Consider the following 26,747-nt stretch of genomic DNA (forward strand, 5'->3'; position numbering starts at 1 on the left):
ATAGTTTGTAGACTTTTTGCTGATGGTCATATGACTGGTGTGAGCTGAAACATTTTTGGACATTGGATTTGCATGTAGCTAATTATTCCGTGTTATGAGCTTTGGGAATGTCCTTTTTTTTCTTTTCCTTTTATTTTAAAGAGTGACTACAACTTCCCTCTTCATATTGACTTCTTGAAAATTTTGTCATGTGTTGAATTTTTTGCCTATTCCCTACCCCAGGGCATTTTTTGAGGGCAGGTGTCATTTACAGCCCTTCAGTCCTTGTGACTATTTAGCAACTATTACCACTGGGTTTAAAGCTGCTGTTGTGGGAAACAGCCACAAGGCGGCAGCATTTTTACGTTCTCAACTCTTGTTACTAGGGCAACAGAGTCTTCCTGGAGGTAGTGTGCCGAGGTTGTAAATTAGAGTGGAATGTGCTGGGACAAGCCCCAGAAGTTTATGTCTCCTTATTTATGTTTGTTTTTTAAATTTAATTTCTATTTCTTATCGGAGTAAATTTGATTAGAGTGTTGTGATTGTCTGGCTGTACAGAATCTGCTCAATGATTCATACATATGTCTGTTCATCTTCGGATCCTGTTACCATGTATGTTATTACAGAATGTTGAGTAGACCTCCCTTGGTATTTGGTAGGTGTTTTGTCATTATATATTTTATATGTATTGGTGATTATATAATTCATATAGTTTATATGTTATATGTTTATTTACATTGAACATATATTAGTATATGTATGTTAGCCCCATAGTCCTAATGTATCCATCCTCCCACCTTTCATTTTGGCTAACCATTAGTTTGTTTTATAGGTCTGTGAGTGTCTTTTTCTGTGGAAATATGTTCATTGGTAGCAATCTTAGGATAACTTGTATACATGATATCATAGGATATTTGTCATTCCCTTTTGACTCACTTAACCTAATATGATTATTGCTAGGCTCATCTGTAGTCCTGAAAACGGCATTGTTCATTTTTTTCCCAAGGCTACTATTCCATTCGGTACGTATACCACTTCTTCTTTGTCCATTTATCTCTTGATGGACATTTTGTTTGCTGCCATGTCTTGGCAATTGTAAATACTGCTGCAATACACGATTTTCCATCCCGTGTCTTTTTTATTCTGGCTTTCACAGGTGACAGCTCCAATAGTGGGCCTTCCGGATCATATGATGACTCAATTTTTACCTTTAAACGCACTGCCATTCTGTTCCTATTATTGGCTGTTACCACTTTACATCCTACTTAGACCGAGAGGTTACGCTATTCTCCACAACTTCTTCAGCATCTATTGTTTATTGACTTTTTGCTGATGGTCATTCTGACTGGTGTGGGGTGATACCTTTGTGTAGATTGGATTTGCATGCGTCTAATTATTCCTGATGTTTTGCGTTTATCACTGTCCTTTTCATTTTTTTTTAAGATTGAGCTAAACTTACAACTTCAAATTGCCTTCTTGAAAAATTTGCCGCCTTTGGATTTTTTTGGCCATTCCCTACCCCAGGACATTTTTTGAGGGCATGAGTCATTCACAGCCCTGCTATTAGTGACCATTAGCAGTAGATGTAAAGCTGCTGTTTGAGGAAACGGCCTTAGGGTGGCAGCATTTCTACGTTGCCAACTCTGCTTGCTAGGGCAACAGAACCTTGCTGCAAGTTGTGCTTTTAGGTTGCAGATTAGAGTGGAATGTGCCAGGACAAACCCCCATAAGTTTTAGCCTCCTTAGTTCTTGTTTGTGTCTTGAAGTTGTAGTTTTTATCAGAGCAAATTTGATTGAAAAATGTCTTTTGTTGTAGGTGTACAGAATCTTGTCCATTTACACATATACATATATCTATTGATCTTTGGGTCCTTTTCCATGTAGGTTATTACAGAGTGTTGAGTAGACCACTCTTGGTATTCCATAGGTCTTTGGGGATTATATATTTTATATGTATTAGTATATGTGTGTTAAGCCCAATATCCTAATTTATCCATTCCTCACACCTTTTCTTTGGCTTAACTATAAGTTTGTCTTCTCAATCTGAGATTGCCTTTCTCTATGGAAATATGTTCATTTTTATGAATTTTCAGATAACATAAGTGATATCATAGGACATTTGTCTTTCGCTTTCTGACTTACTTCACGTTGTGTGATTATCTCTAGGCTCATCTGTGGTGCTGCATATGCCATTCTTTTATTTTTTTTCGAGACTGATATTCCATTCTGTCCATATACCACTTCTTCTTTGTCCATTCATCTGTTTATGGACTTTTTTTTGCTTCCATGTCTTGGCTATTTCAATATTGCTGCAGTGCACATTTGCCTGCCTCTGTCTTTCCGATTCTGGTGGTCTTAGGTTATAGGCCCAAAAGGTGCCCTGCCGCATCATATGGTAGCTCAATTTTTACCTTTAAAAGCAGCTCCATTCAGTTTTCATTAGTGCTGTTACCACTTTACATCCCACCAGCAGCTAGAAGGTACACAGTTCTCTAAAACCCCTTCAGCATTTAGAGCTTGTAGATTTTTTGCTGATGGTCATTTGACTGGTGTGAGCTGAAACCTTTTTGGACGTTGGATTTGCATGTGGCCAATAATTCCTTATACTGAGCTTTAGGCATGTCCTTTCTTTTCTTTTCCTTTTTTTTTTAAGAGTGAGTACAACTTCCCTCTTCATATTGACTTCTTGCAATATTTGTCATGTGTTGAAATTTCTTTCCTATTTCCTACCCCAAGGCATTTTTTGAGGGCTGGTGTGATTTACAGCTCAGCATTCCTTGTGACTATTAAGCAACCATTAGCACTGGGTTTAAAGCTGCTGTTGTGGGAAACAGCGACAAGGCGGCAGCATTATTACGTTCTCAACTCTTGTTATTGGGCCACAGAGTCTTCCTGGAAGTTGTGTTCCGAGGTTGTAAATTAGAGTGGAATGTGCTGGGACAAGCCCCAGAAGTTTATGTCTCCTTATTTATGTTTGTTTTTTAAATTTAATTTCTATTTCTTATCGGAGTAAATTTGTTTAGAGTGTTGTGATTGTCTGGCTGTATAGAATCTGCTCAATGATTCATACATATGTCTGTTTATCTTCGGATCCTTTTACCATATATGTTATTACAGAATGTTGAGTAGACCTCCCTTGGTATTTGGTAGGTGTTTTGTCATTATATATGTTATATGTATTGGTGATTATATAATTCATATAGTTTATATGTTATATGTTTATATACATTTAACATACATTAGTATATGTATGTTAGCCCAATAATCCTAATTTATCCATCCTCCCACTTTTCATTTTGGTTAACCTATAGTTTGTTTTATAAGTCTGTGAGTGTCTTTTTCTGTTGGAATATGTTCATTGGTAGCAATCTTAGGATAACATGTATACAGGATATCATAGGATATTTGTCATTCCCTTTTGACTGACTTAACCTAATATGATTATTTCTAGGCTCATCTGTAGTCCTGAAAACGGCATTGTTCTTTTTTTTCCCGAGGCTACTATTCCATTCTGTCCATATACCACTTCTTCTTTGTCCATTCATCTGTTTATGGACCTTTTTTTTTGCTTCCATGTCTTGGCTATTTCAATATTGCTGCAGTGCACATTTGCCTGCCTCTGTCTTTCCGATTCTGGTGGTCTTAGGTTATAGGCCTAAAAGGTGCCCTGCGACATCATATGGTAGCTCAATTTTTATCTTTTAAAGCAGCTCCATTCAGTTTCCGTTAGTGCTGTTACCACTTTACATCCCACCATCAGCTAGAAGGTACACAGTTCTCTAAAACGCCTTCAGCATTTATAGTTTGTAGACTTTTTGCTGATGGTCATATGACTGGTGTGAGCTGAAACATTTTTGGACATTGGATTTGCATGTAGCTAATTATTCCGTGTTGTGAGCTTTGGGAATGTCCTTTTTTTTCTTTTCCTTTTATTTTAAAGAGTGACTACAACTTCCCTCTTCATATTGACTTCTTGAAAATTTTGTCATGTGTTGAATTTTTTGCCTATTCCCTACCCCAGGGCATTTTTTGAGGGCAGGTGTCATTTACAGCCCTTCAGTCCTTGTGACTATTTAGCAACTATTACCACTGGGTTTAAAGCTGCTGTTGTGGGAAACAGCCACAAGGCGGCAGCATTTTTACGTTCTCAACTCTTGTTACTAGGGCAACAGAGTCTTCCTGGAGGTAGTGTTCCGAGGTTGTAAATTAGAATGGAATGTGCTGGGACAAGCCCCCAGAAGTTTATGTCTGCTTACTTATGTTTGTGTTTTAAATTTAATTTTTATTTCTTATCGGAGTAAATTTGATTAGAGTGTTGTGATTGTCTGGCTGTACAGAATCTGCTCAATGATTCATACATATGTCTGTTCATCTTCAATCCTGTTACCATGTATGTTATTACAGAATGAGGCCGGAGCAGGATGGCCCTGGGCGAGGACAGCTTTGTTGAAGCAAGCAGCCTGGCCCAGGGCAAGTTCTGCCCCAGTCCCGTCAGCGCCTGCATTTAGAACTGTCCCTTTCCTCTCCCACCTCCCCTGCCCTGCAGTGGTCTCCGAGACATCATCCCCATGTAATAAATCACACCTTCTCAGTTTACTGTTTGCTTCCCTCGCTAGAACGTGAGCTCTTTGAGGACAGGGATGCTCTTATGTCCCCAGCACCTAGATGAGTGTCTGCTGTGTAGTAGATGCTTCATAAATACTTGCTGAATAAAGGAGTTGAATAAAGGTTTGAGTGGATGAATGAATGAAGGTTACAATGGAAGGAGGGGGGAGAGTCCCTTTCTGGGTCTCGGAGGTTGGGAGATCAAGTGAAAGATCCGTCCTAAATAGGCTGACCAGCCTTCTGGGGTTCCCCGGGACTGAGGGTTTCCCCAGAGTTCCAGCGCTCAAACCTGAGCGGTCTTGGGCAAACTGGGGGTGGGTGTTGGTCTCCCTATCTAAACACAGTAACAATTCCAGCTGCAATAGCAATGGCCAATGACCTCTACGGTCTTATTGACCATGCACAGTTCTTTACCTGGCGGGGAAGGGTGGGCCACGATTGGAATTCTGGTGATCCAGGGCGGGTGAGGGCACACCCCGGGCTTGTGTAGGGGAGTCCAGGAAGGTTCTGGAGGAAGTGACAGTGACACAGGAGGGAGGGAGGAGTCTAAGGAAGAACGTCCCACATGACAACGTGTGCCAATGGCCCTGGGCCCAAGGTCACACCTGACCAGGGCTTGCTTTTTTTTTTTTCTAATTTAGTTTTTCCCACATGGATATGCAATTGTCCTAATGCCATTTATTGAAACCTCCTTAATTTCCCCACTTTCTGTCATATCAAGTTCTCATATATCTGTTTCTGGACCTTTATTCTATACCATAGAGCTATACGTCCCATCCTTGCACCACTAGGGCTGTTTCATCACTATAACTTAATTTTTTATTCATTTATTTTTTTTGGCCGTGCCGTGTGGCATGTAGGATCTTATTTCCCTGACCAGGGATCGAACCCGCGCCCCCTGCAGTGGAAGCTCGGAGTCTTAATCACTGGACCTCCAGGGAAGTCCCCAGGGCTTGCTTTGACATCCATCGAATGGTGGCAGGTGGGCACGGGGAGCAGCTGTCTGTGAGGCATCCTGTGTAGAAATGCAGGGTGGAGGGGAGGACAGATGGAGCTGGAAGGGAAGAAGCGGAGGAGGGAGGGCGGGCGGGCGGGCGAGAGACAGACAGAGAGTTTCCGGAGACAATAGCTCTGGCCGTGTCCTAGGGCATGAAAGCTGAAAATAGCTCCTAGTGCCGGGAGCCTTGGAGCCGGAGCATGGGAGCCAGGCTGACTGGCTCTCCTCCCTGGTGTGTGTGTGTTGGGGGGGATGGCTCTGGGCTTCTCAGGCTGGGAATGGGGTGCACAGAGCAGGGACGGAGCAGGGACCCTTCTCTCTGGGACCTCGTGGGCCATCCTCAGCTCACAAAGCTGAGCCACTCCTGGCCCTACGAGTGGGGGGCTTATCCTCCCTGTCCCCTGGATCATACCCCCTCACACACAACTTCCCCGTGTGTGTTCCCAGCAACCAAGAGAATCTGTTTTTAAAAGATTTGGGGGAGCGGGGATAATCATACAAACAAGAGCAGAATGGATACTTTTTCAGAATGTGAACGGCTCTGTGTAAGCCCACCCCCAGGGTAACCACAGTCCTGACCTCTAACACCCTTGACGAGTCAGCCTTGGTCTGGGCTTGCGGACCCACGGAAGCTTCCTCATCCCCTCCTTCAGATCCCGTCTCTCCCTCGGCGTCTTTGTGAGAAGCACCCGGGGAAGTGGGACTGCTAGGCTGGACTGCTGCTAGAACTCCACCTGGGCTCCACCAGGCTCCAGCCCCCCGCCCTGTGCACCTAACTGACCCTGAGGCACCTCAACTGGTAGGAGCCACATCACCTTCCCTCCTGGGACTTGTGACACTTAAGGGAGACACCGAAAGGACAAGCCTTTGGCTCCCTGGCTGGCAAAGAGCAGGTACTCAATTGTCATAAGTGTCCGTATCAGTGAGGGTTCTCCAGACAAACAGAATCCATAGGGGGTGTGTGTGTATATACACACACACGTACATATGTACACGCATACAAAAATATACAGCTGTGTACATATGCAGTATGCATACACACATATACACATATAGTATATACAATACACACATACATATATACACACATATAAAATGCAGTTTGTATATAAACAGTATGTATACACACATATACACATAATAGATACAATACACACATACATATACACTATACATACACACATATAAAATGCATAGTTTGTATATATACAGTATGTACCATACGTATAACATATGCAATATACACACCTAGGTACATATATATCATACATATATACACACATACAAAGATATTTAGGTGTGTATATAGACAGTATACATACATACACATATAATATATGCAATACATACACGTACATACATATAGACACACATATACACCTACATATAAAAGCATATAGCATAAAAATATATATGTACTGTATATATAAATTCATCATATATATACATACATATATCATATATATAAGATATATACACATACATATATACAATGTATACAGACACATACACACCTATATGTGAATATGCGCATGTACAGACACATATAAATACATATGCAAGTGTGTATATAGTAGTATATACATATATACATATAATACCTAGAAACATATACACATGCAGGTATACAACATATATACACACCTATATATAAATATACACTGTATACATACATACATACAGTGTACATATACTGTATATATACACACACCCATATGTCAATATATGGGTGTGTGTATATATACAGCATGTTCACATTTATAATATGTATACTATATATATACACATACATACATGTATACAATATATACACACAAATATATAGGCTTGAATGTATACTGTATATAGTACTTACGCATATACTACAAACGCACGCACATATAAACATGTGTATACATATATATAATATGTATACACACATATACAAATTAATAGGCTTGTATATATTCAGTATTTTTCCATATATAGTTTTGTTTAAGGAGTTGACTCATGTGACCGTGAGGCAGGCAAGTCAGGGCAGGACTCTGGGCTGGAGACACAGGGAAGAGCTGATGTCCCAAGGCCATTGGAGGAACAGTTCCCTCTTTCTACGGAACCTCATTTTTCTCTCCAGTCCTTCAACTGATGGACGAGGCCCACCCACGCCGCGGCATTGACAATCTCCTTTATGCAAAGTGGACCAATTTCAGTGTTCATCTCTTCTGAAAAATACCTTCCTGGCCACATCTGGAATAATGTTTGTGCTTGCCGGGGGCCCCACGCAGTGCGCACATGAGATTAACCATCCCCGTGGCGATGATGACACTTTATTTTCTCCCTTGACCATTGTCACTACTATTCCAATTAAAATGGCAGCGCCATGAGGGCAGGGCATTTCCTTTTTTGCCAATACTGAGCGTCCAGGGTCTGTTGCCTAGCATAGGCTAAATACACGGCATTTTTGTGAACAGAAGCCGGGATTCCGGCTGCCATATTTAATGAGGAATTATAGTCTTATTATTGGGGGGGAGGTGTCACGGTTCATCAAGGGCGGGAGTCGAACCCGCCACCCCAGGCCCCGAGGGATTTCCCAGGGACCCCACTTCGGGCCGGTGGGTGTGGCCGGGGGCAGCTGAAGACGTGCGTGCGTGCGTACGTGCGTGCGAGGGGGCGTGTCCACGGGGCGGGTGGGGCTCGCCGCGAGTGAGTGGTTCAGCCCGGCCCCGGTTCATTATGCTTGCCTCACGCCGGCCCCAGTCGGCAGCAGCGCTGGAGGCCCCGGGCCTGTGACCACAAAGAGGGAGCCGGGGGCCGGACGGGAGCGCGGCGGCGGCGGCGGCGGCGGCGGCGGCGGCGGCGGCGGCGGCGGCGGCGGCTGAGGCCCAGGCCAGGCCCCCTCCCCTCAGCCTCCCGCCCGCCCGCCCGCCTGCCCCGCCCCCGCCGGCGGCGCCCCGCCCCTCCCCCAACCGCCAGACTAGCCTGGTGCGGGGGCCGCGCGCGAAGACATGGGGGAGAAGCTGAGGCTGGAGTCGCCCGTGGGGGCCGAGCCCGCCGTCTACCCGTGGCTGCTGCCGGTCTACGTGAGTGCCGCCCGTCCCCTCTTCCCGGACCCCCGCCTCTCTTCCCTCACGGCGCGCGCTGAGCCCACCGAGAAACGGAGCGACTCGAGTCGCCAGACCCTCTTTGGAGCCCCCCTTCCCGCCCTGCCTGTTCTCCGCGGCCGTTTCCAGCCCCCGCGCGCAGGGTGGGCAGAGGGGAGCCGGGGCCAGCCGGGGGCGCGGGGGCGCAGACTCGGCCGCGGGGACCCCGCGCTTCCGAGGGGCGCCCGAACCGGTCTGCCGTTGGCTCTGTAGGGCTGGGGACCCCGGTCCCGCCCGGCCTGGACTGCCGGCGGGCTTGCCCTTCCGTACTTTATGATCTGACACGTCGGGTTTCTTTTTCCTGGCCAGCTTTACCAGACTTTACCTGACCAGCTTTACCAGCGTCCCCTGATAATGTGTTAGATATTCAAGTTGTAGGGCCCGGTCCTAGCCCTATGGAATCAGCAACTCTGGTGGGGCTCAGTGATCTCTGTTATAACAGGCCCTCCAGATGATTTTTATTCACCTTAAAGTTTGAAAATATCTGCATTGTCAGCTGGCCAAAGCGTCCACCAGCAGGTGAAGGGGAGTGGCGCCTGGAAAAGATAGGGACTAGCCAAGGTAAGTACAGTAGCATTTGCCGTGGTAGTAATGGAGAATGCCTTTTCTCCACTGGTTGGCACAGACTAGTATCTGGGAGCAGTGGCAGGGTTATTTAGGATGCTTTACATTTCAATGTAGAGTGACCGCTGTCCTGGTTTGCCAGGGACTTCCCCTGTGTGAGCACTTAGAATCTCATCCTGGCAAACCCCTTAGCCTTGGGTTTGAAAAACTTAGGGAATAACATGAAATTTAGGGGAAGCATGATCTAGGTTTTGGGCAAGTCACAAGTGCTAATTAAAGCTAAGCAAGTATGGACAACATCTAGCCTTCTTTACCCCTTTGCGGGGAGGTAAATCTTGATTGGGTGAAAGGACTTATTGTTAAGAGATCTTTGTAGAAACATCCCCTTCTGCTTAGTCCGCTGGTTCTCAGTTCTGGCTAGACATTGGCATCGTCTGAGGAGGTTTAAAATGATTTTATTGGTCTAGGATGACCAACTGTCGGTGTGAGGGTTTTTAAAAAGTGCTTCAGATGATTCTAACGTGCAGCCAAATTTAGGTGCCACTGCTTAAGCTTTTGAACCGCTGCTACATATTTTCTCCTCATCTTCCTATGAGAATATCCAACTGTAGTTGAGGTTTGTTTTTTTTTTTCTTTTTCTTTTTTTAACTGTCTTATTATAAGATTTACTGTCTTAAATAAGATTGAATGTACAGAAAATCCTGCTAGTCCATCTGGTATAGCTGGATACCCAGAATAATATCGTTAAGATATGTACCATTTAAGTATTGTGACTGGCCTTTTTAAAATTAACATATGCATTAAATTAGTATTGATAGTATAGATCGCTTTCGAAGTTGTCATGTTGGGGAGCTATACCTCTAATCTGCTGCCATTGCTAAATATCTGGACACCTCTTATTAGGAATTGCTTTTAAAAATCTTTAGGGATTAAAACCAAGATTGCTGTATTATTTGTACTGGGACCACAAAAACCTCACAAAGTTCCCCCGCTGTACCTTCTACCCCCATCTCTAACCCTTGGCAACTTCTAATCTGTTCTCCATCTCCACAGTTTTGTTATTTTAAGAATAATATGTAAACATAATCATGAATTACTTAATCTTCGGAGATTGGCTTTTTAAAATTTTTCCCTCGGCATCATTCCCTTGAAGTTCATTTCAATTTTTGCATATATTAATAATTTGTTCCTTGTTGTTGCTCGGTAGTATTCTATCATAAGATTTTATCACAACTTGTTTCAACATTCACCCATTGAAAGACATTTGGGTAGTTGCCAGTTTTTGGCTATTAGAAGTAAAACTGCTATGAACATTTATGTGTAAGTTTCTGTGGGAACTTCATTAAGTTTTTGTTTCTTTTGGATAAATGCTCAAGAGTACAATTACTGCATTGTAGGGTGAATCTACTTTTAGGATTAAAAGAGACTGTCAAGCTGTTTCTCAGAGTGGCTAAACCATTTTATTTTCCCACCAGTGATGTGATATAATTTTTCTACGTACTCGCCAGCATTTGATGTTGTCACTATACTTTAATTTTAGTTATTCTCTGATATCTCATTATGGTCTTAATTTGCATTTCCCTAATGGCTAACGATGTTAAACATCGTTTCATGTGCTTCTTTGCCATGTGTATATTCTCTTCCATGAAATGTCTGTTCCTGTCTTCTGCCTATTTTCTAGTTGGATTTTTTTAAGTTGTTTGGAGAGTTCTTTGTATATTATAGATACAAGTCATTTGTCTCATATGGGATTTTCAAATATGTTTTCCCACTGTGTAATTTGAGTTTTCATCCACTTAAAAGGATCTTCTATGAAGCATTTTAAACTCATTTTGATGAGATCCAATTTATCAGTTTTTGCTTTTATTGATCATACTTTCGGTGTCAAGTCTAAGAATTATTCACCTAGTTCTAGATGCCAAAGATTTTCTCCTATTATTTTTTTCTAAAAATGTCCAGCTTTTACATTTAAGATTATGATCCACTTTGATTTAATTTTTGTGTAAGATGTGTAAGGTTTAGGTTAAGGTTCATTTTTTGTTCGTTTGTTTTTGTCGAGGGATGTCCAACTGTTTCAGTACCATTTTTTGAAAAGTCTATTCTTCCTTGATAGCTTTTGCACTGCTGTCAAAAACCAGTTAAATGTATTTATGTCAGTCTATTTCTGGGTTCTCTGTTCCATTCCATTGATCTATGTATCTACCCTCCATCATTACTGCGAAATCTTGAAATTGGGTAGATTAATTCCTCCCATTTTAATCTTCCTTTACAAATTGTTTTAGCTATTCTTCAGCCTCTTCTTACCATATAAATCTTAGAATAAGCTTGTCTATATCCACAACAACCTTGAGGGCATTTTAAGAGTAATTGTGTTAAGCCTCTTAACTTGGGGAGAATTGACATCTTTAGTATGTTGTGTTTTCTAATCCATGAACAAGGTATGTCTCCCTATTTGTTTGGGACTTTTAAAATTTTCTTCATCAGCATTTTGTAATTTTCAGTGTAGAGGTCCTATAAATGTCTTATTGGGCTTATATTTAAGTATTTATTTAGGTCAGTTGTAAATGGCATCACATATTTTTATTTAAGCTTCTACACATTTGTTATTAATATATAATTTGATAAAATTGTGTTGATCTTGTACTCTAAAACATTTACAAACTAATATTATTTCTCAAGCTTTTTGTGGATTCCTTGGTATTTTCTCCGTTTAGATTATCATCTCATCTTCAGATATAGACAGTTTTAGTTTTCCTTATTCAATATAATAGGATATATTACTATTCAGCATTCAGTAGGATATATTCCTTCCTATTCAACATAGTAGGAATAGTCCTTTTATCTTTAAAATAAACTTTTTAAGAATTTAACTTTTAAATTTATGTATTTATTTATTTTTGCTTTATTTTCTTACTAGAACCTCCAGTAATATATTTAATAAAAGTGGTGAGGGCAGATATCGGTGCCTTGTTTCTGATCTTACAGAGAAAGCATTCAGTCTTTCACAGTTAAATATAATGTCGGTATAGGTTGTTTGTCGATCATCTTTATGAGTTTCAGTATGTTCCTTTTCTATTCCTAGTTTGCTTGGAGTTTTTTATCTTCTTTTTTTAAAACCATGAATGGGATTGGATTTTGTCAAATGCTTTCTCTGCATTAATGGATAGGATCACGTGACTTTTCCCCCTTAATCGATTGGATATGGTGGATTACATTGTTTGATTTTCAAATATTTAACCAACTTTGCATAACTGGAATATATACCACTTGGTCATGGTATATTATTCTTTTTATATATTTCTGGATTTAATTTGCTAATATTTGGCTGAGGATTTTTACAGCCAATTTCATAAAAAATACTGGTCTGTAGTTTTCTTCTTTCTATACTATCCCTGTCTGGTTTTGGTATCAAGGTAATACTGGCTTCATAAAATTAATTAGGAACTGTTCCCTCTACTTCTATTTCTTATCAAGTCATGTAAAATTGGTGTTAATTCTTTACGTCTTGGGTAAAAGTGAAACATCTAAGCCTGAATATTTCTTTTGGGAGTTTTTAAATGAAAAATCAGTGTTTCTCATGGTTACAGGAAAATTGAGATTATCTATTTCATCTTGGCTGAGTTTTGGTAGTTTTGGGTGTAGAAGCATTGGTCCATTTCATCCACATTTTTGAATTTATAGTGTAGACTTGTTCATAATAACTTGTCCCTTATTAACCTGCAGGATATGTCATGGTATCCCTGGTTGCATTTCTGATATCTGATATTTGTGCCATCTCTCTTTTTATCTTTATCAGTCTTGCTACATCTTTCTTGATTAGATTGTTTAATTCAAAGAACCAGCCTTTTGTTTCATTGATTTTTTTTCCCCCTTATTTTCCTGTTTTCAGTTTCATGGATTTTTGTTTCATCTTTATTATTTCCTTCTTTCTGCTTGTTTAGTGTTTTTTCCTCTTCCGTTTTTACTATTTTAATATAGAAAATTAGATTATTTCTTTGACATATTTTCTTTCCCAACTTAGTCCTATAAACTTCCCTTTCAGCATTGCTTTCACGTCATTCCACAAACTTTGATCTGTTATATCTCCATTTTCTTTTATTCTATGCATTTAAACATTTTTCCCTGACTTTTTACCCATGAGTTATTTGGAATTGTGATGTTTAGTTTTCATGTGATTGAAGATTTTCCTGTTGTCTTTCTGTTATTGATTTCTAGTCTGATTCTGTTATGGCTAGAGAACATACTCTCTATGATTTTAATTCTTTTAAATCTGCTAATGTTTTCTTATCACCCAGTATATGGTATATGAGTGAATGTTCCATGGACACTTGAATATGTATTCTGCTTTTATTGAGTGTGTTCTCTAAATGTCAGTTATATCCTGTTGATTGATGATGTTTTCAGTTCTTCCATATCCTTGCTGATTTTGCTCTCTGGTAGTTCTATAAATTGCTGTGTTGAAGTCTCAAATAATAATTGTGGATTTAAAATTTTCTCCTTTTACCTTTTTCAGTGTTTGCTTCATGTGTTTTGAAGTTCTGTTGTTTGGTGCACACACATTTAGTATCACTAGGTCATCTAGGTGGATTATTCCTGTTATCTTTATGTAATGACCCTCTTTGCCCCTAATAATTTCCTTTGCTCTGAAATCTACTTTATGTGATATTAATATAGCCATTCCTGCTTTTTCTGATTAATGTTCATATGATATATCTTTTTCATCCTTTTCCTTTCAACTGCCTATATCATGATGTTTAAAGTAAGCTTCTTATAGACAGTATATAGTTGGATCATGCTTGTGATTTTTTCATCTACTCTTCCAATCTCTGTCTTTGACTTGGTTATTTAGATCATTTACAGTTAATGTAATTATTGCTATGTTAAAGATTAGGTCTACCATTTTATTTTTTGTTTTGTCTTTTACCTTAGTTTCTCAATCCTGTGTTTCTCTTATTTTGCCTTCTTGTGGGTTACTTAAACATTTTTTAATAAGTGCATTTTAAGCTAATTTATTTATAATCATTTGTGTATACTGTTTGTATAGTTTTCTTAGTGGTTGCTTTTGGCATTACACTATACATATGTAACTTATCATAGCCTACTGGAATCAGTGTTTTATTACTTCAAGTGAAGTTTCAAAATTTTACTTCCATTTAGGTCTCTTAATAGTCCCCAGTTTTAAAGTATGGTTTTCTGTAGTATTTCCTTTATATACGTTGAGAACCACATCAGATGGTGTCATAATTTTTGCTTTGACCATCATACGGAATTTAAGAAACTCATGAGGCTAATGATAGTCTCTTATATTTATCCCATTTGTTTTCACCCATTCCATTGTTCCCCTTTTCTTTCTGAAGTTCCCAGTCTTCTGTTATTGTTTTTTTACGTTTTCATAACAGTAGGTGATATCTGGGCTTTCCAGTGCCATTGGATATGAGTTTCAGGAAACACTGAGCCTGGCTCACTTAATGCTACTGAGTTGGAGGGTTTGTATATGTTGGGCCTGTTGGCACAGCAGATGCTAGCAGATTAGACTAATGTTGATGGGACTAGTGCCACAGGAGGATGCATTCCCATTCAGGCTATGCTGCTGCTACAGTAGATCAAATCCCCCTCTACCCCAAGTGTGGGGCAGTGACCTGCTGCTGTCACTGCTTCTTTATTAGGCTGCTTTTGCCTCAGGTGTGTGGTGGGATCCCTTGGAAGCTGCTGCTGATGTCAATCACAAGGTTAAATTCATTTTAGAAATACTTAAATATAAATATATAGCCTGGCTCTTGTAGGACCTCTGTATTTGTTTTTTATTGCTTTCATACGAATTACCACAAATTGAGTGACTCAAAACAACGTAAATTTATTACCTTACAAGTCTGACATTGGTCTCAATTGAGTAAAGTAAAAGTGTTGGCAGGATCGACAGATGAATGGATAAAGCTGTGGCACATATATACAATGGAATATTACTCAGCCATAAAAAGAAATGAAATTGAGTTATTTGTAGTGAGGTGGATTGACCTAGAGACTGTCATACAGAGTGAAGTAAGTCAGAAAGAGAAAAACAAATACCGTATGCTAACACATATATATGGAATCTAAAAAAAAAGAAAGAAATGGTTATGAAGCACCTAGGGGCAGGACAGGAATAAAGACTCAGCCATAGAGAATGGACTTGAGGACACAGGTTGGGGGAAGGGTAATCTGGGATGAAGTGAGAGAGTGGCATGGACATATATACACTACCAAATGTAAAATAGATAGCTAGTGGGAAGCAGCCACAAAGCACAGGGAGTGGAATTCTGCAGTGTTTGCTGATGGGTCATTTTGGAAGAGCTGACTTTCAGTCTGAAGCTCTGCCTGTTTGCATCTGAAGAATCTGCATTTAAGGAGAGGGTGTATGAGGAAGGGGGTGTATGAGGGACAAAGGTGTCCGGGGTGCAGATGAGCCAGGACCTGACCAGCTGCCTTTTGGGTCCTCTGGTCCCATCTCTTGGTGTGTGCCTCATCTGCATCATCACTGTCCCCGCTGGCACCCCTGGGGTGTTGTTGTCTGAGTGAGATTCCCCTGGTGCCCCTGCTCTCCTCCCCTCCTCCTGCTGGTTGGGGAGGGAACTGCTTGCTGTGTGGTCTCTACTCCTGAGGCACGAAGGACCCTGTAGCATGGACCTGCAGAGTGTGGGGTGTGGTCCCAAGAGCATGGGGCCCACATAGGACACAACATCGGGGCGTGACAAGTATTAGGGCTGCCTCATCACTGACAGGGAATGTTGGCCAGATCCTGCTCGGGAGGGTGTGGTGGGTGGCCTGGGACCCTAGAGGCCCCATTCCTATCCTGGAGCTTGGAGAGTGCATCCCCATGGGCTCCAGATTCACCCCATATCTCAGCCATATCCCTCTGTCCTGTCTTTGAACTCAGGAAAACGAGCTCTCTTGTCCACAACATAGGCCTGGTCCTGTTGGTATTAGGATTCTTTAAGTTAGGCGTCCTGGGATAGCTCTTTTTAGGCCTGAGAAGGAACAACTCAGGAGTGTACAACAATTTCAGATGAAACTAATATCCAATGACTATCTCTAACTACTCGGTTGTTGACTTCTATTAGTCATTATTCTCCTGGTTTTAGCTCTGATGTGGGGATTACAGAGGAGTCAACATTTAAATCTTCATAATCTGTGTATTTGTAGCTTCAGTATCATTACTGACCCATAGTTTTTTTATGGTTTGGGAAGAGTTATTGATTTCATGTGTCATGTAAAGGATTCACAATGATGATAGGGCAATTAAGATTACAATAATGGCTAGTAAATTGTTCACATTTTCTCTACCTGTGCATCTATTGTATGCATATGAGTTAGTTTAGATGTCAATATTAGTGAAATGATATAGAGGACTAGAGAACTTATTTTAAAAATCACTGTTAATGTGTGATGATGAAAATGTAAAAGTTCTTCCATAATCGGTGATGTTGTATCTTGAGAGCCTAGATGAAATTGATATGCCTTAGTGATATACAGGATTTTAGCCTATGATTTAACTTTGACAAAGCTACATCACTTTTTACTTTTATCTCATTTATTGAGAAAGACATAATTGTTATGGTGTTGGCTTGAAACTGGTTGAGAAGGACTTGAGTCCTTCCTTATTTTACATTTACATAGGTAGGATCTTGAAACATAGGATATGGTGGAGGGCATTCGTGTAACCCTTCTAGGTTAGGAGTAGCAATTTCCACTGCTAAGACTTCTTGTTTAGACACAAATGCTTTTCAAAGTATGAAGATTATTAGCATTACTGCTGCTACTGAGATGAATGAGCCCAAAGACAAAATATTTCATGTGGTGTGTGCCTCAGGGTACTCAGACTAACGTAGTGACATCCCTGAGAGGCCAAGAAAGTGCTGCAGGAAGGCATATTTACTACTACAAATATACTTGTGAAGTGAATTTTTGCTCATGCTGAGTTAACTGTATAACCTGAGAATAGTGGGAATCAGTGTAGGAAGCCTCCTACAATAGTGAAAACTGCTTCCATGGACATTAGGTCATGGAAGTGTGCTACTACATAGTATGTATCCTGGAGGACAATGTCTGGGGATGAGTTGACTAAGATGATTCCCGTCAAACCACCTACTGTAAAAAGAAAAACTAAAGCCTAAAACTCATAATATAGTGGGAGGTCATATAATATTACCTGCGTGAACAGTTGCTAACCAGGGACTTCCCTGGTGACGCAGTGGTTAAGAATTCGCCTGCCAATGCAGGGGACACGGGTTCGAGCCCTCGTCTGGGAAGATTCCACATGCCGCGGAGCAAAAAACCGGTGCGCCACAGCTACTGAGCTGCCCTCTAGAGCCCGCAAGCCACAACTACTGAAGCCCACGCGCCTAGAGGCCGTGCTCTGCAACAAGAGAAACCACTGCAATGAAAAGGCCGCGCATCGCAACCAGAGAAAGCCCACGTGCAGCAACCAAGACCCAACGCAGCCAAAAAAAAAAAGAAAAGAGAAAGAAAAATTAAATAAAGAGTTGCTAATCAGCTAGATACTTTTACTCCTGTAGGGATAGAAGTAATTACGGTAGCTGATGCAAAGTATGCTCCTGAGTCGACAGCTATCCCTATGGTAAACATATGATGGGCCCACAAGAGAAATCCTAAAAAGCCAGTGGACATGACTCATACTAGTCCCAAATAGCTGAAAGGCACTTTTTGTCCTAAATAGTATGTAATGATATGTGAGATTATAACAAACCCTGGTAGGCCATGAATACAGACTTCAGGGTGACCAAAGAGTCAAAATAGGTGTTGGTATAGGATTCAGTCTCCTCCTGCAGGGTCAAAGAAAGTAGTGTTTAGATTTCTGTCTCTTAAGAGTATGGCAATTCTGGCTGCTCGGACTGAGAGTGGTAATTATAGTAATATGGCTATAGTTGGGAAAGATTAAACAAATACTGGTGTTTGGTATTGGGATATGACTGCTGGTTTTGTATTAAAGACTATAGTAATAAAAGTAATAGCACCAAGGATTGAAGAGACACCTGCTAAATGTAAGGAGAAAATGGTTAGGTCGACAGAGGCTCCTTCATGGGCCAGATTGCAGGCTAGAGCTGAATATAGGGTTCCACTTGTACCAGAACCAGCTTCTACTATTGGTGATAGGAGTAGGAGTAAGAATGATGGGGGAAGTAGTCAAAAGTTTATATGATTTATTGGGGAAAATGCTACCTGAGGTGCCCCAGTTATTAGTGGCCCACATGAGTTTTCAAACCCTGCAATCATAATGGGTACAACTGTAAAGAAAATTATTACAAGTGCAGGGACTGTTATGACTACCTTACAGATTTGGGCATCTCCAAGTAGCGCTCCAGGTTAGCATAGCTCAGCCAGGATTAATATACTTAAGGCGCTGCCTGCTACTCCAGCTCAAGCACCAAATAGTAAAGATAAAATGCCGATATCTTTGTGATTTATTGAAAATAATCAGCAGTGTATGAACAGAGGTAAAATGACTGAGCTAGGGCTTCCCTGGTGGCGCAGTGGTTGGGAATCTGCCTGCCAATGCAGGGGACACGGGTTCGAGCCCTGGTCTGGGAAGATCCCACATGCCGCGGAGCAACTGGGCCCGTGAGCCACAACTACTGAGCCTGCGCGTCTGGAGCCTGTGCTCCGCAACAAGAGAGGCCACGATAGTGAGAGGCCCGCGCACCGCGATGAAGAGTGGCCCCCGCTTGCCACAACTAGAGAAAGCCCTCGCACAGAAACGAAGACCCAACACAGCCAAAAATAAAAAATAAATAAATAAATTAAAAAAAAAAAAAAAAAAAGACTGAGCTAGCATTCGACTGTAAATCTAAAGACAGAGATTGAGCCCTCTTTCTGGCAAACCCTGTGGTGAATCAACAAATTGAATTGTAACTTGAGAGAAGCAGCTTCAATTCTGCCGGTGATTTTCCTGCCTTTTTTTTTTCTTCTTTTTTCTTTCTCAAAGGCAGGAGAAGTAGATTGAAGCCAGTTGACTAGAGGATTTGCCTGTTAACTAAAATTTCCTGGGGTTAAAACTCATCAATCTCGTAAGGATTTGGCTTAATTACAATGTTTGCTTTGCATTCAATTGATATAGGAGAAAGTCCTGCAGTCCTTATTTTTAGAAATTAAGTAAATTGTACTTGTTTAGGGTTTTGAAAGCTCTTGGTCTAAACTAACCTAAATTCCTAGTCCAGCACTGATAGGATGGGTGTTATGGGTAGTAATCGTGTGGCTATTATGATGAGTAATGATAGGAAAGTTATTTGTTTTGTATGTTCAAATTGTTGTACTTTTGTGTTGTTTAATGAAGGGAATATAGTTAGTGATGTGGATTATGTTAGCTGCAAGTAGAAATATATGCTGAGGACTGCTGTGATGGCTATTAGTGTTGGTAGAATGATGTTATCATTTTTGTTATCTCTTGGATAATTATTCATTTGGGTCAAAACCCTGATAATGGTGGGCGACCTCCTAATGACACTATAATGCTGAGGATAAGGATCCTGATGGGAGGTGTTTTATCTCATGTGTGTGATAATGATACCCTTGTAGTACATGATCTGGGTATAAATAGGAAGAAGATAGTGTTGTTATGATATAAATTAGTATGTTTAGGATTGTTATACTTGGAATATACATTATAATAGCTGTTATTCATCCTATATGGGCAATTGATGAGGAGGCTGTAATTTTTTCCAGGTGAGTATGGCTAAGTCTGCCTCAGCGTCCAACTATGATTTATAATATCACCATGATTAACAGTATGTTTAGGTTGATGGATGGTGACATGTGGTATAAAACTGATAGGGGTGCAATTTTGTCATGTTGATAGCATCAGGCCTGCTGTTCATGGAATGCCTTGAGTTACTTTGGGCACTCAGAAGTGAAATGGGGAATGTCCTACTTTTGTGACAAGGACGATTGTCATGATAGTGGATGCTGCTGGATTAAAGATTTTTGTAATTCATTGTGTTCTTTGACCAGAGTATATTAGATTAATGATAATAGCCATTATAAGTAGTATTGATGTGGTGGATTGTTTTAGAAAATATTTGTTGGATGCTTCTGTAGCTTATGGGTTCATGTTTTTTATTAGAATGGGGATACCATTAGCCAGTGTGAGCTTGTTACTACAATTATATTTCCTGAAATAATGGTCAGTAGAATGATAGTAAAAACAATGAGAGTTTATTAGTACAGGAAGGATATACAACAATATTTTGGGGGTATGGGCCTTGAAGCTTTCTTAGAGAACCTTACTATATAGCATTGTGGTGTAATGTGGTAGCATGGAGAATGTAAAATTCTTAGAAATAAGTTCAATTCCAGGAATAAGCACATTTAAACCTCTATCATTTACTTTATCCAAGTAACTCTTTTGTCAAACATATTTCTTAAGTTTGCTGTGGGTTGCCTGGTATGATGACAGGTAGTGAAAACTCTCATATACATAGGGCTAATGTTAGTAGTAAAAAAATTTTTATAAGAGATGTATACGTTGATCATATCAAAATTGTGGGTAGGATGCTCGAATTCATAGAAAGGAGATTGTTAGATGTGTTTTAATGATGACTTGGGCTGTATCTAATTCTGGCACGTAGGGATTGTCGAATGCTCCTAAAAATAGAATGTTGTGGAAATGTTTGTTATAAGGAAATTGACATATTCTCTAGGAAGGACGGGGTGAATGGGCCTGCTACATTTTCTACATTGAAGAGATATACAGGTTTTGATTCTACTTCTGTTAAATCAAGTGGGGCTTCATTGGATTTCTGCTACTGCAGAGATAATCAAATTCTGGGTAGGGGTCAGGAGAAAATTAGTCATAGGTGTTCTTGTGTAATAATTACTGTTGAAAGTGTAAATGATCCATTTAGCATTAGGACTGAGAATAGAATAACTGCCAGCAAGACTTCATATGAGATTGTCTGTGCTACTGTCCCTAGAGCTCCAGTGAGTAAGTATTTTGAATCTGAAGCTCAACCAGATCAGAGGATGGAATAAATGGCTAGGCTTGATATGGCTAATATAAATAGTATGCCTACATTTATATTAATTAGTGGATAAGATATGGGAAGAGGAATTCATGTTGTGAGAGCCACGGTTAAGGCTAGCATTGGGGCAATAATATATAAATTGATGATGTTGATGGTCATGGTGGTTCTTTAATAAATAATTTGAATGTCTCAGTAATGGGCTGCAATTTTAAAAGAATAAGATAAATTATACCCACAAACTCCCAATCTTTCCTGAAACATTGCAATCTGAAACCCTATTGTAGGAAGCAGAAGATTCCAGGAGACATTCTACAAATGAAGGACTCTAAACCCTGTGGTTGGATAAGGAATTCTGGAAGGAAGATATCCTCACCCAAGGAGAGCAGGTTCCTATACTTCTCTAACATCGCATCCCTGTACAATTCCCATTGATCTTGGTCCAGGCATTCTCACTCCTCTTGAGAGAAATCTATGGCCACGTCCTGGAATGGCAGCAGTCCCTGAAATTAAAAGTACACATGCCATGTGGCCACGGGAAGAGTTCATAATGTGACCCAAGAAGAAAACAGCAAGTTAAGAGAACTGGTTTTAATTTAGAAGACTGTCTTCAATTATCCACTAATATATATATATATATATTTACAAAGTAACTTTCTCTACCTTATTTCTAACTACAAGAAAAGAGTATGGCATGTGATCCACAAAACCAGTGTAGAGACTATACTTGTCTGGAAAAGAAATGATAAAATGATGGTTTCAACACAGGCATATGCATTTTTGAGTGTTTTATTTATATCCAACTGGATAAAATGTGTGTATTTCTCAGACAGAAAAGACATGTCGAGGTAGAAATGTACCTTTCAACTATTCATGGGTACACAAGTACACTGGGGAGATTGTAAAAGTGCAGATCGTGATTCAGTAGGTCTGGTGGGCCTGAGTTCTATTTTTTCCTCAAGCTCATTTTTAACTAGTGATGCCACAGTCTCTGATTCATTAACCACAGTTGGGAATAGCAGAGACATAATTAGAAAGGTAAAAATTCATATTTAACTTTGAACTTGAAGTGTTTTATGGATTTTACACCTTTAATAGAATAGTAAGCACAGCCGCAACAATCATTTGTGAATATTTACTATAGACTGTGTATCTTTCTTTTTTGTGTAGGATTCCAGGAAAAAGGCCTGGGCTGCGGCCACAGTGGGCGGGGCCCCCAGGCCGGGCCGCCTCTCCAGGACCCCCGGAAGGGGGCTCCTGGAGGCTCCAGGCGGCTCCTCCCCCGGCGCCGCCCTCCCTCCCGGAAGGCCTCGGGGCAGAGCGGTCCCACCTCCTCGCCCAGAACGGAGCCCGCGTTTCCGCAGAGCTGGAACTCCCGGCTCGGGGTCTCTTCCCTCCGCCGTCACTGAAGTGCCCCGGAGCCCGAGGGGAGGGCGGCCTCACTGAGGCTGCCGGCTCTGGAGGGGCCCCGGCGGCCGAAGCCGCGACAGTCCTGGGGACCGCGGGCCGGGTAAGTGGGCGCCGACCCTCCTCCTGGTCCGGTGCCCGGGCGTCAGTGCACGACCAGCTTCTGAGGGGCAGGGGTTCGCTGCCACCCGCCGCTGCTGTGCAGAAAGAGCGGCCCCCAGCGTTCTGGTCCCGGGGAACTTCGGTCCCTCCTCTCGCCCCTGCCCTCGGCCTGGCTCGCGGGGCCTGGTGGGCGTGGGGAGTGGGTCGGCCTGAGCGTCCTGAGGGGAAACGGGGAAAGGGAGGCGCAGGGTCCGGTTGGAGCGTCAGCGCCCTTCCTCCTGACTGCGGGGAAAGCGGCTGAAAACGCATCCCCAGGCTCGCAGGCCCCTTGTTTAGCCGAGTCTCTCTGCGCTCCTTCCTCCCTGAGCTAAAGTACCGGGGGGAGGGGACAGGGGAGGGAATGGCGCAGGTAATGGGGAACATCAAAAGGTGATTGTTAACTAAGGAAAACCAGCTCTCCCAAGGTGAGGAATGTAGCGCTTTTCTTTGTATGGGAAGATGCAAGCGTCTGGGCTCACTGAAATCATTCCTTTGATATGCACCTCAGCTCTCTGGGGCCAGCATTCTGTATTTGCATATCCTGAGTTCCTCAGGGCCCACCGGCTCACATTGGAGGGCTGCAAGTGCTGATGACTGTGACATCCTTTTTTTACTGATATGGCAAGAAATATTCCATTTCTCACAGGCTTGAGGGGCAGAGAGTGAAAAAGAGTAGGAGAATCTCACTCAGCATGTAATTTGGCATATATATATATATATATAATATTTATATTTAACTGTGCTAATGGAGGCTCTCAATTCCAATCAATTTGTACTACTGCCCTCTGTATTAATTTCATCAATATCATATGATAAATGCCTATAAAATTGACGTAATCCATTTAAACAGGATAATGATTTTTAAAGGAAACATAATAGAAATATAACAACAAAACCCTTACCACCAAAGGCTGTGTGTGGAACAACCTAAATACATGTTCCATTGTTAAAATATTGAAAGATGTATTCAGTAGAAATATCAACAAAATGAAAAATAATAAGGGCAGCGGAATGCTGAAATGTATCTTTATCATTAAAGTGGCAGAAAATCATTTATTAGTAGGCACTGAGGGCAGAGGATGCCTGATTTTATATTTTTTTCATATTTGTGCAGTTGTTTCAGCAAGTAACTTAAAGACAAAATGGAAAAACAAGGAGGTTTGTGCCTGAGATCATGTTGAGGTGAAACCAGGGATGGCCACCTTGTGCCAGGTGAGTGAAGTTTACCTGGCCAGGTAGACCGCAGAGCTCCTGAGAAGCCAGGGTTGGAATTCTTCTGCTGGGTGCCCCTTAGCTTCTGTGACTTGATTGATTGTGAGTCATGTTGGGGGAAAGACCTGATCACAGGAAATGGGTGGAAATAGAGTGATTTGGGGAGCAGCTAACGACATTCATCACAGCTCATGGCCTGATTGAATTTTAAAGAAACAGGAAAACAAATGCTTCTTATGGAATCAGAGAATGTGAGGGCTGGACAATCCCAGAAAATGAGAAACACCCATCCCATTTTCCAGATGAGAAAACAGAGGCCCAGCAAGGTGAAATCCCTCACCCAAGTTGCACCTGTCTCTCCTCCCCACTACATGGTTCATGAAAGCAGGACTCTTTCTGTCTTGATCACTGCTGAACTCCAAACAGGGCCAGGCATCTAGCAGCTGCTTCAAAGATTTTGGTTGGGCTTCCCTGGTGGCGCAGTGGTTGAGAATCTGCCTGCCAATGCAGGGGACGCGGGTTCGAGCCCTGGTCTGGGAAGATCCCACATGCCACGGAGCAACTCGGCCCGTGAGCCACAATTACTGAGCCTGCGCGTCTGGAGCCTGTGCTCGGCAACGAGAGGCCGCGATAGTGAGAGGCCCGCGCACCGCGATGAAGAGTGGCCCCCGCTTGCCACAACTAGAGAAAGCCCTCGCACAGAAACAAAGACCCAACACAGCCATACATACATACATACATACATAAAAAGAATGTAAGCAGACAAGAATAGCATTAAAAAAATAAAAAATAAAAAAAAAATTTTGGTTGACTGGATGAGCAATGCTATTTCTTTCTTTCTCACTCTTATTCAGGACTGAGCCAAGAACTCCCCAGGTTGCAATGTAATTCGATAAATGTAACTATTAATTGAGTTTTGTTGTGATGAGGGCTTAGGCTTTGAAGGTTACAGACTTGGTTCAGATCCTGGTTCTGCCACTCAATAGCTGTTTGGCTTTGGGAAAATTACTAAACCTCTCTGAGCTTACTTCCTCCTTTGTAAAGTGGGGATAAAACTATCCGAGCCAGCAGAGCACCTGCATCAGGGATGTGCACTAAGTATTGGTCTTTCTCACTCTCCCACTCCTTCCCTCTGTTCTTCCCCGAGAAGATGTATAGAAGGATATAGTAGTTTTTTTTTTTTTAAATAATTAATTTAATTATTTTTGGCTGCGTTTGGTCTTCGTTGCTGCGTGTGGGCTTTCTCTAGTTGCAGTGAGCGGGGGTTACTCTTTGTTGCGGTGCGCGGGCTTCTCATTGCGGTGGATTCTCTTGTTGCGCTTGTTATGGAGCACCGGCTTTAGGCGCGCGGGCTTCAGTAGTTGTGGCCTCCAGGCTCAGTAGTTGTGGCGCATGGGCTTAGCTGCTCCGCGGCATTTGGGATCTTCCCTGACCAGGACTCGAGCCCATGTCCTCTGCCTTGACAGGCAGATTCTTAACCACTGTGCCACCAGGGAAGTCCGATATAGTACTTTTTCAAAAGGGGTTTTAATTTATTTCAGAAAATAATACATTTTTCTTGTAGAAAAGTTTATTCCCCTATAGAAACATAAACACGCAAACCACTCCAAATGCTGTATTCTATGGGTTAGATATTATCAGTCACATTTTATAAGTAATTGGGCAAATGCCAAAGCACTAGCTACTGGGGAGTAAGAAGACTCAAATCTGGGGTGCCCCCCACCCCAATTTCAAGAGCAGGGTGTGTTTTTCAAATCCATGTTTCATCTGGTCTTTGTTTCTCATCCATATTCTGTGTCTGCCTTTCTCCAGAAGGCTCAGATCCTCCGCTTTCACACCCTCCCGGCTGGCTGTGCCCCAGCTCCCGCCCTGGAACCTCTGCATGCCTGGGTGTGCCTGCTCCCCCTGTGCATCACCAGCTTTGCCAGGGAGCTGCTGTATCGTGCACTGCTTGCTGTACCCAGAGTACCTGGACCCTTCTGGTACATGAAGTACACCCTCATCACCATGTGTGCACGCCCATCCCCTTACCTTATATCCTGCCTCTAAGCCAGGGTTGGGGGTGACTACAGTGTGCATTCAGCTGTGTGAGGTGCTGGGATCAAAGTGAAGTTCCCAACTTTTGAAGTTACAGGCTTGAGGGGCATACAGTGATTTAAAGTCGGGTCACCTGACTTAAAGGGGGAACTGATTGATTTAAAGCCAAGGCAGCTGACGTAAAGCCTGCGTCCCTCAGCTGCAGGACGAGACCAGCTTTGGCGGTGCACGGGTTCGCTCCAAGCCAGCACTGCTGTTCAGGAAGAGCTTCCAGTAGCGCCTTAGTGCAGGGGGACTTGGTCCGTTGTCTTGCCCCTGCCCTCAGAGGGGGGCCACCTGCTCTTCTGGAGAATCAGGGAGGGGGAAGTGCAGAGTCCCAGCTGGAGTTGCGGCACCCCTTGTCTGATGGCAGGGAAAGGGGGGCGGGGCTGTGTGGTGTCCTGGGGCTGGACTCACCAGGTCGACTCAGCCTCTCAGCCTCCTAACCTCTCCCCACACACCCCACAAGAATTTCCAATAATATGTAATTGCGCCTTAGCTTCTCGGTGTTCAAACTCATACCCAGGCTCCCAGGTCCCTTGATTCAGCCAATTCCTCTGTGCTCTTTCTTCTATTAGATACAGTCCCAGAGGGAGGGGCTGGGGGATGGGACTGGAGGGATCCCAGCAGCACTGG

General features: G+C 42.1%; 1 protein-coding gene across 7 annotated transcripts in view; it reads left to right on the forward strand.

Annotated features, from left to right (window-relative positions):
- Positions 1 to 8,488: 8,488 nt before the first annotated feature.
- The window catches only part of LOC133088013 (uncharacterized), an 83,636-nt gene continuing 65,377 nt past the window's right edge, over positions 8,489 to 26,747 (forward strand). The window contains exons 1-5 of one of the 7 annotated variants that reach the window (XR_009700476.1): positions 8,489 to 8,640; positions 21,563 to 21,664; positions 22,446 to 22,785; positions 23,938 to 24,035; positions 25,848 to 25,875. Coding sequence is in view for 1 of the 7 variants with exons in the window: in XM_061185777.1 (XP_061041760.1) it covers positions 21,594 to 21,664; positions 22,446 to 22,785; positions 23,938 to 23,958 (432 nt within the window). In the remaining 6 variants the exon portion in view is untranslated. Of the gene's footprint in view, positions 8,641 to 21,405; positions 21,665 to 22,445; positions 22,786 to 23,937; positions 24,097 to 24,248; positions 24,589 to 25,847; positions 25,876 to 26,747 lie in introns of those variants that run through there. The other 6 variants (XR_009700475.1, XR_009700477.1, XR_009700479.1 and 3 more) reach the window with 6 other exon arrangements.

The sequence above is a fragment of the Eubalaena glacialis genome, chromosome 3 (assembly GCF_028564815.1).
Source record: "Eubalaena glacialis isolate mEubGla1 chromosome 3, mEubGla1.1.hap2.+ XY, whole genome shotgun sequence".
NCBI classification, from domain to species: domain Eukaryota; kingdom Metazoa; phylum Chordata; class Mammalia; order Artiodactyla; family Balaenidae; genus Eubalaena; species Eubalaena glacialis.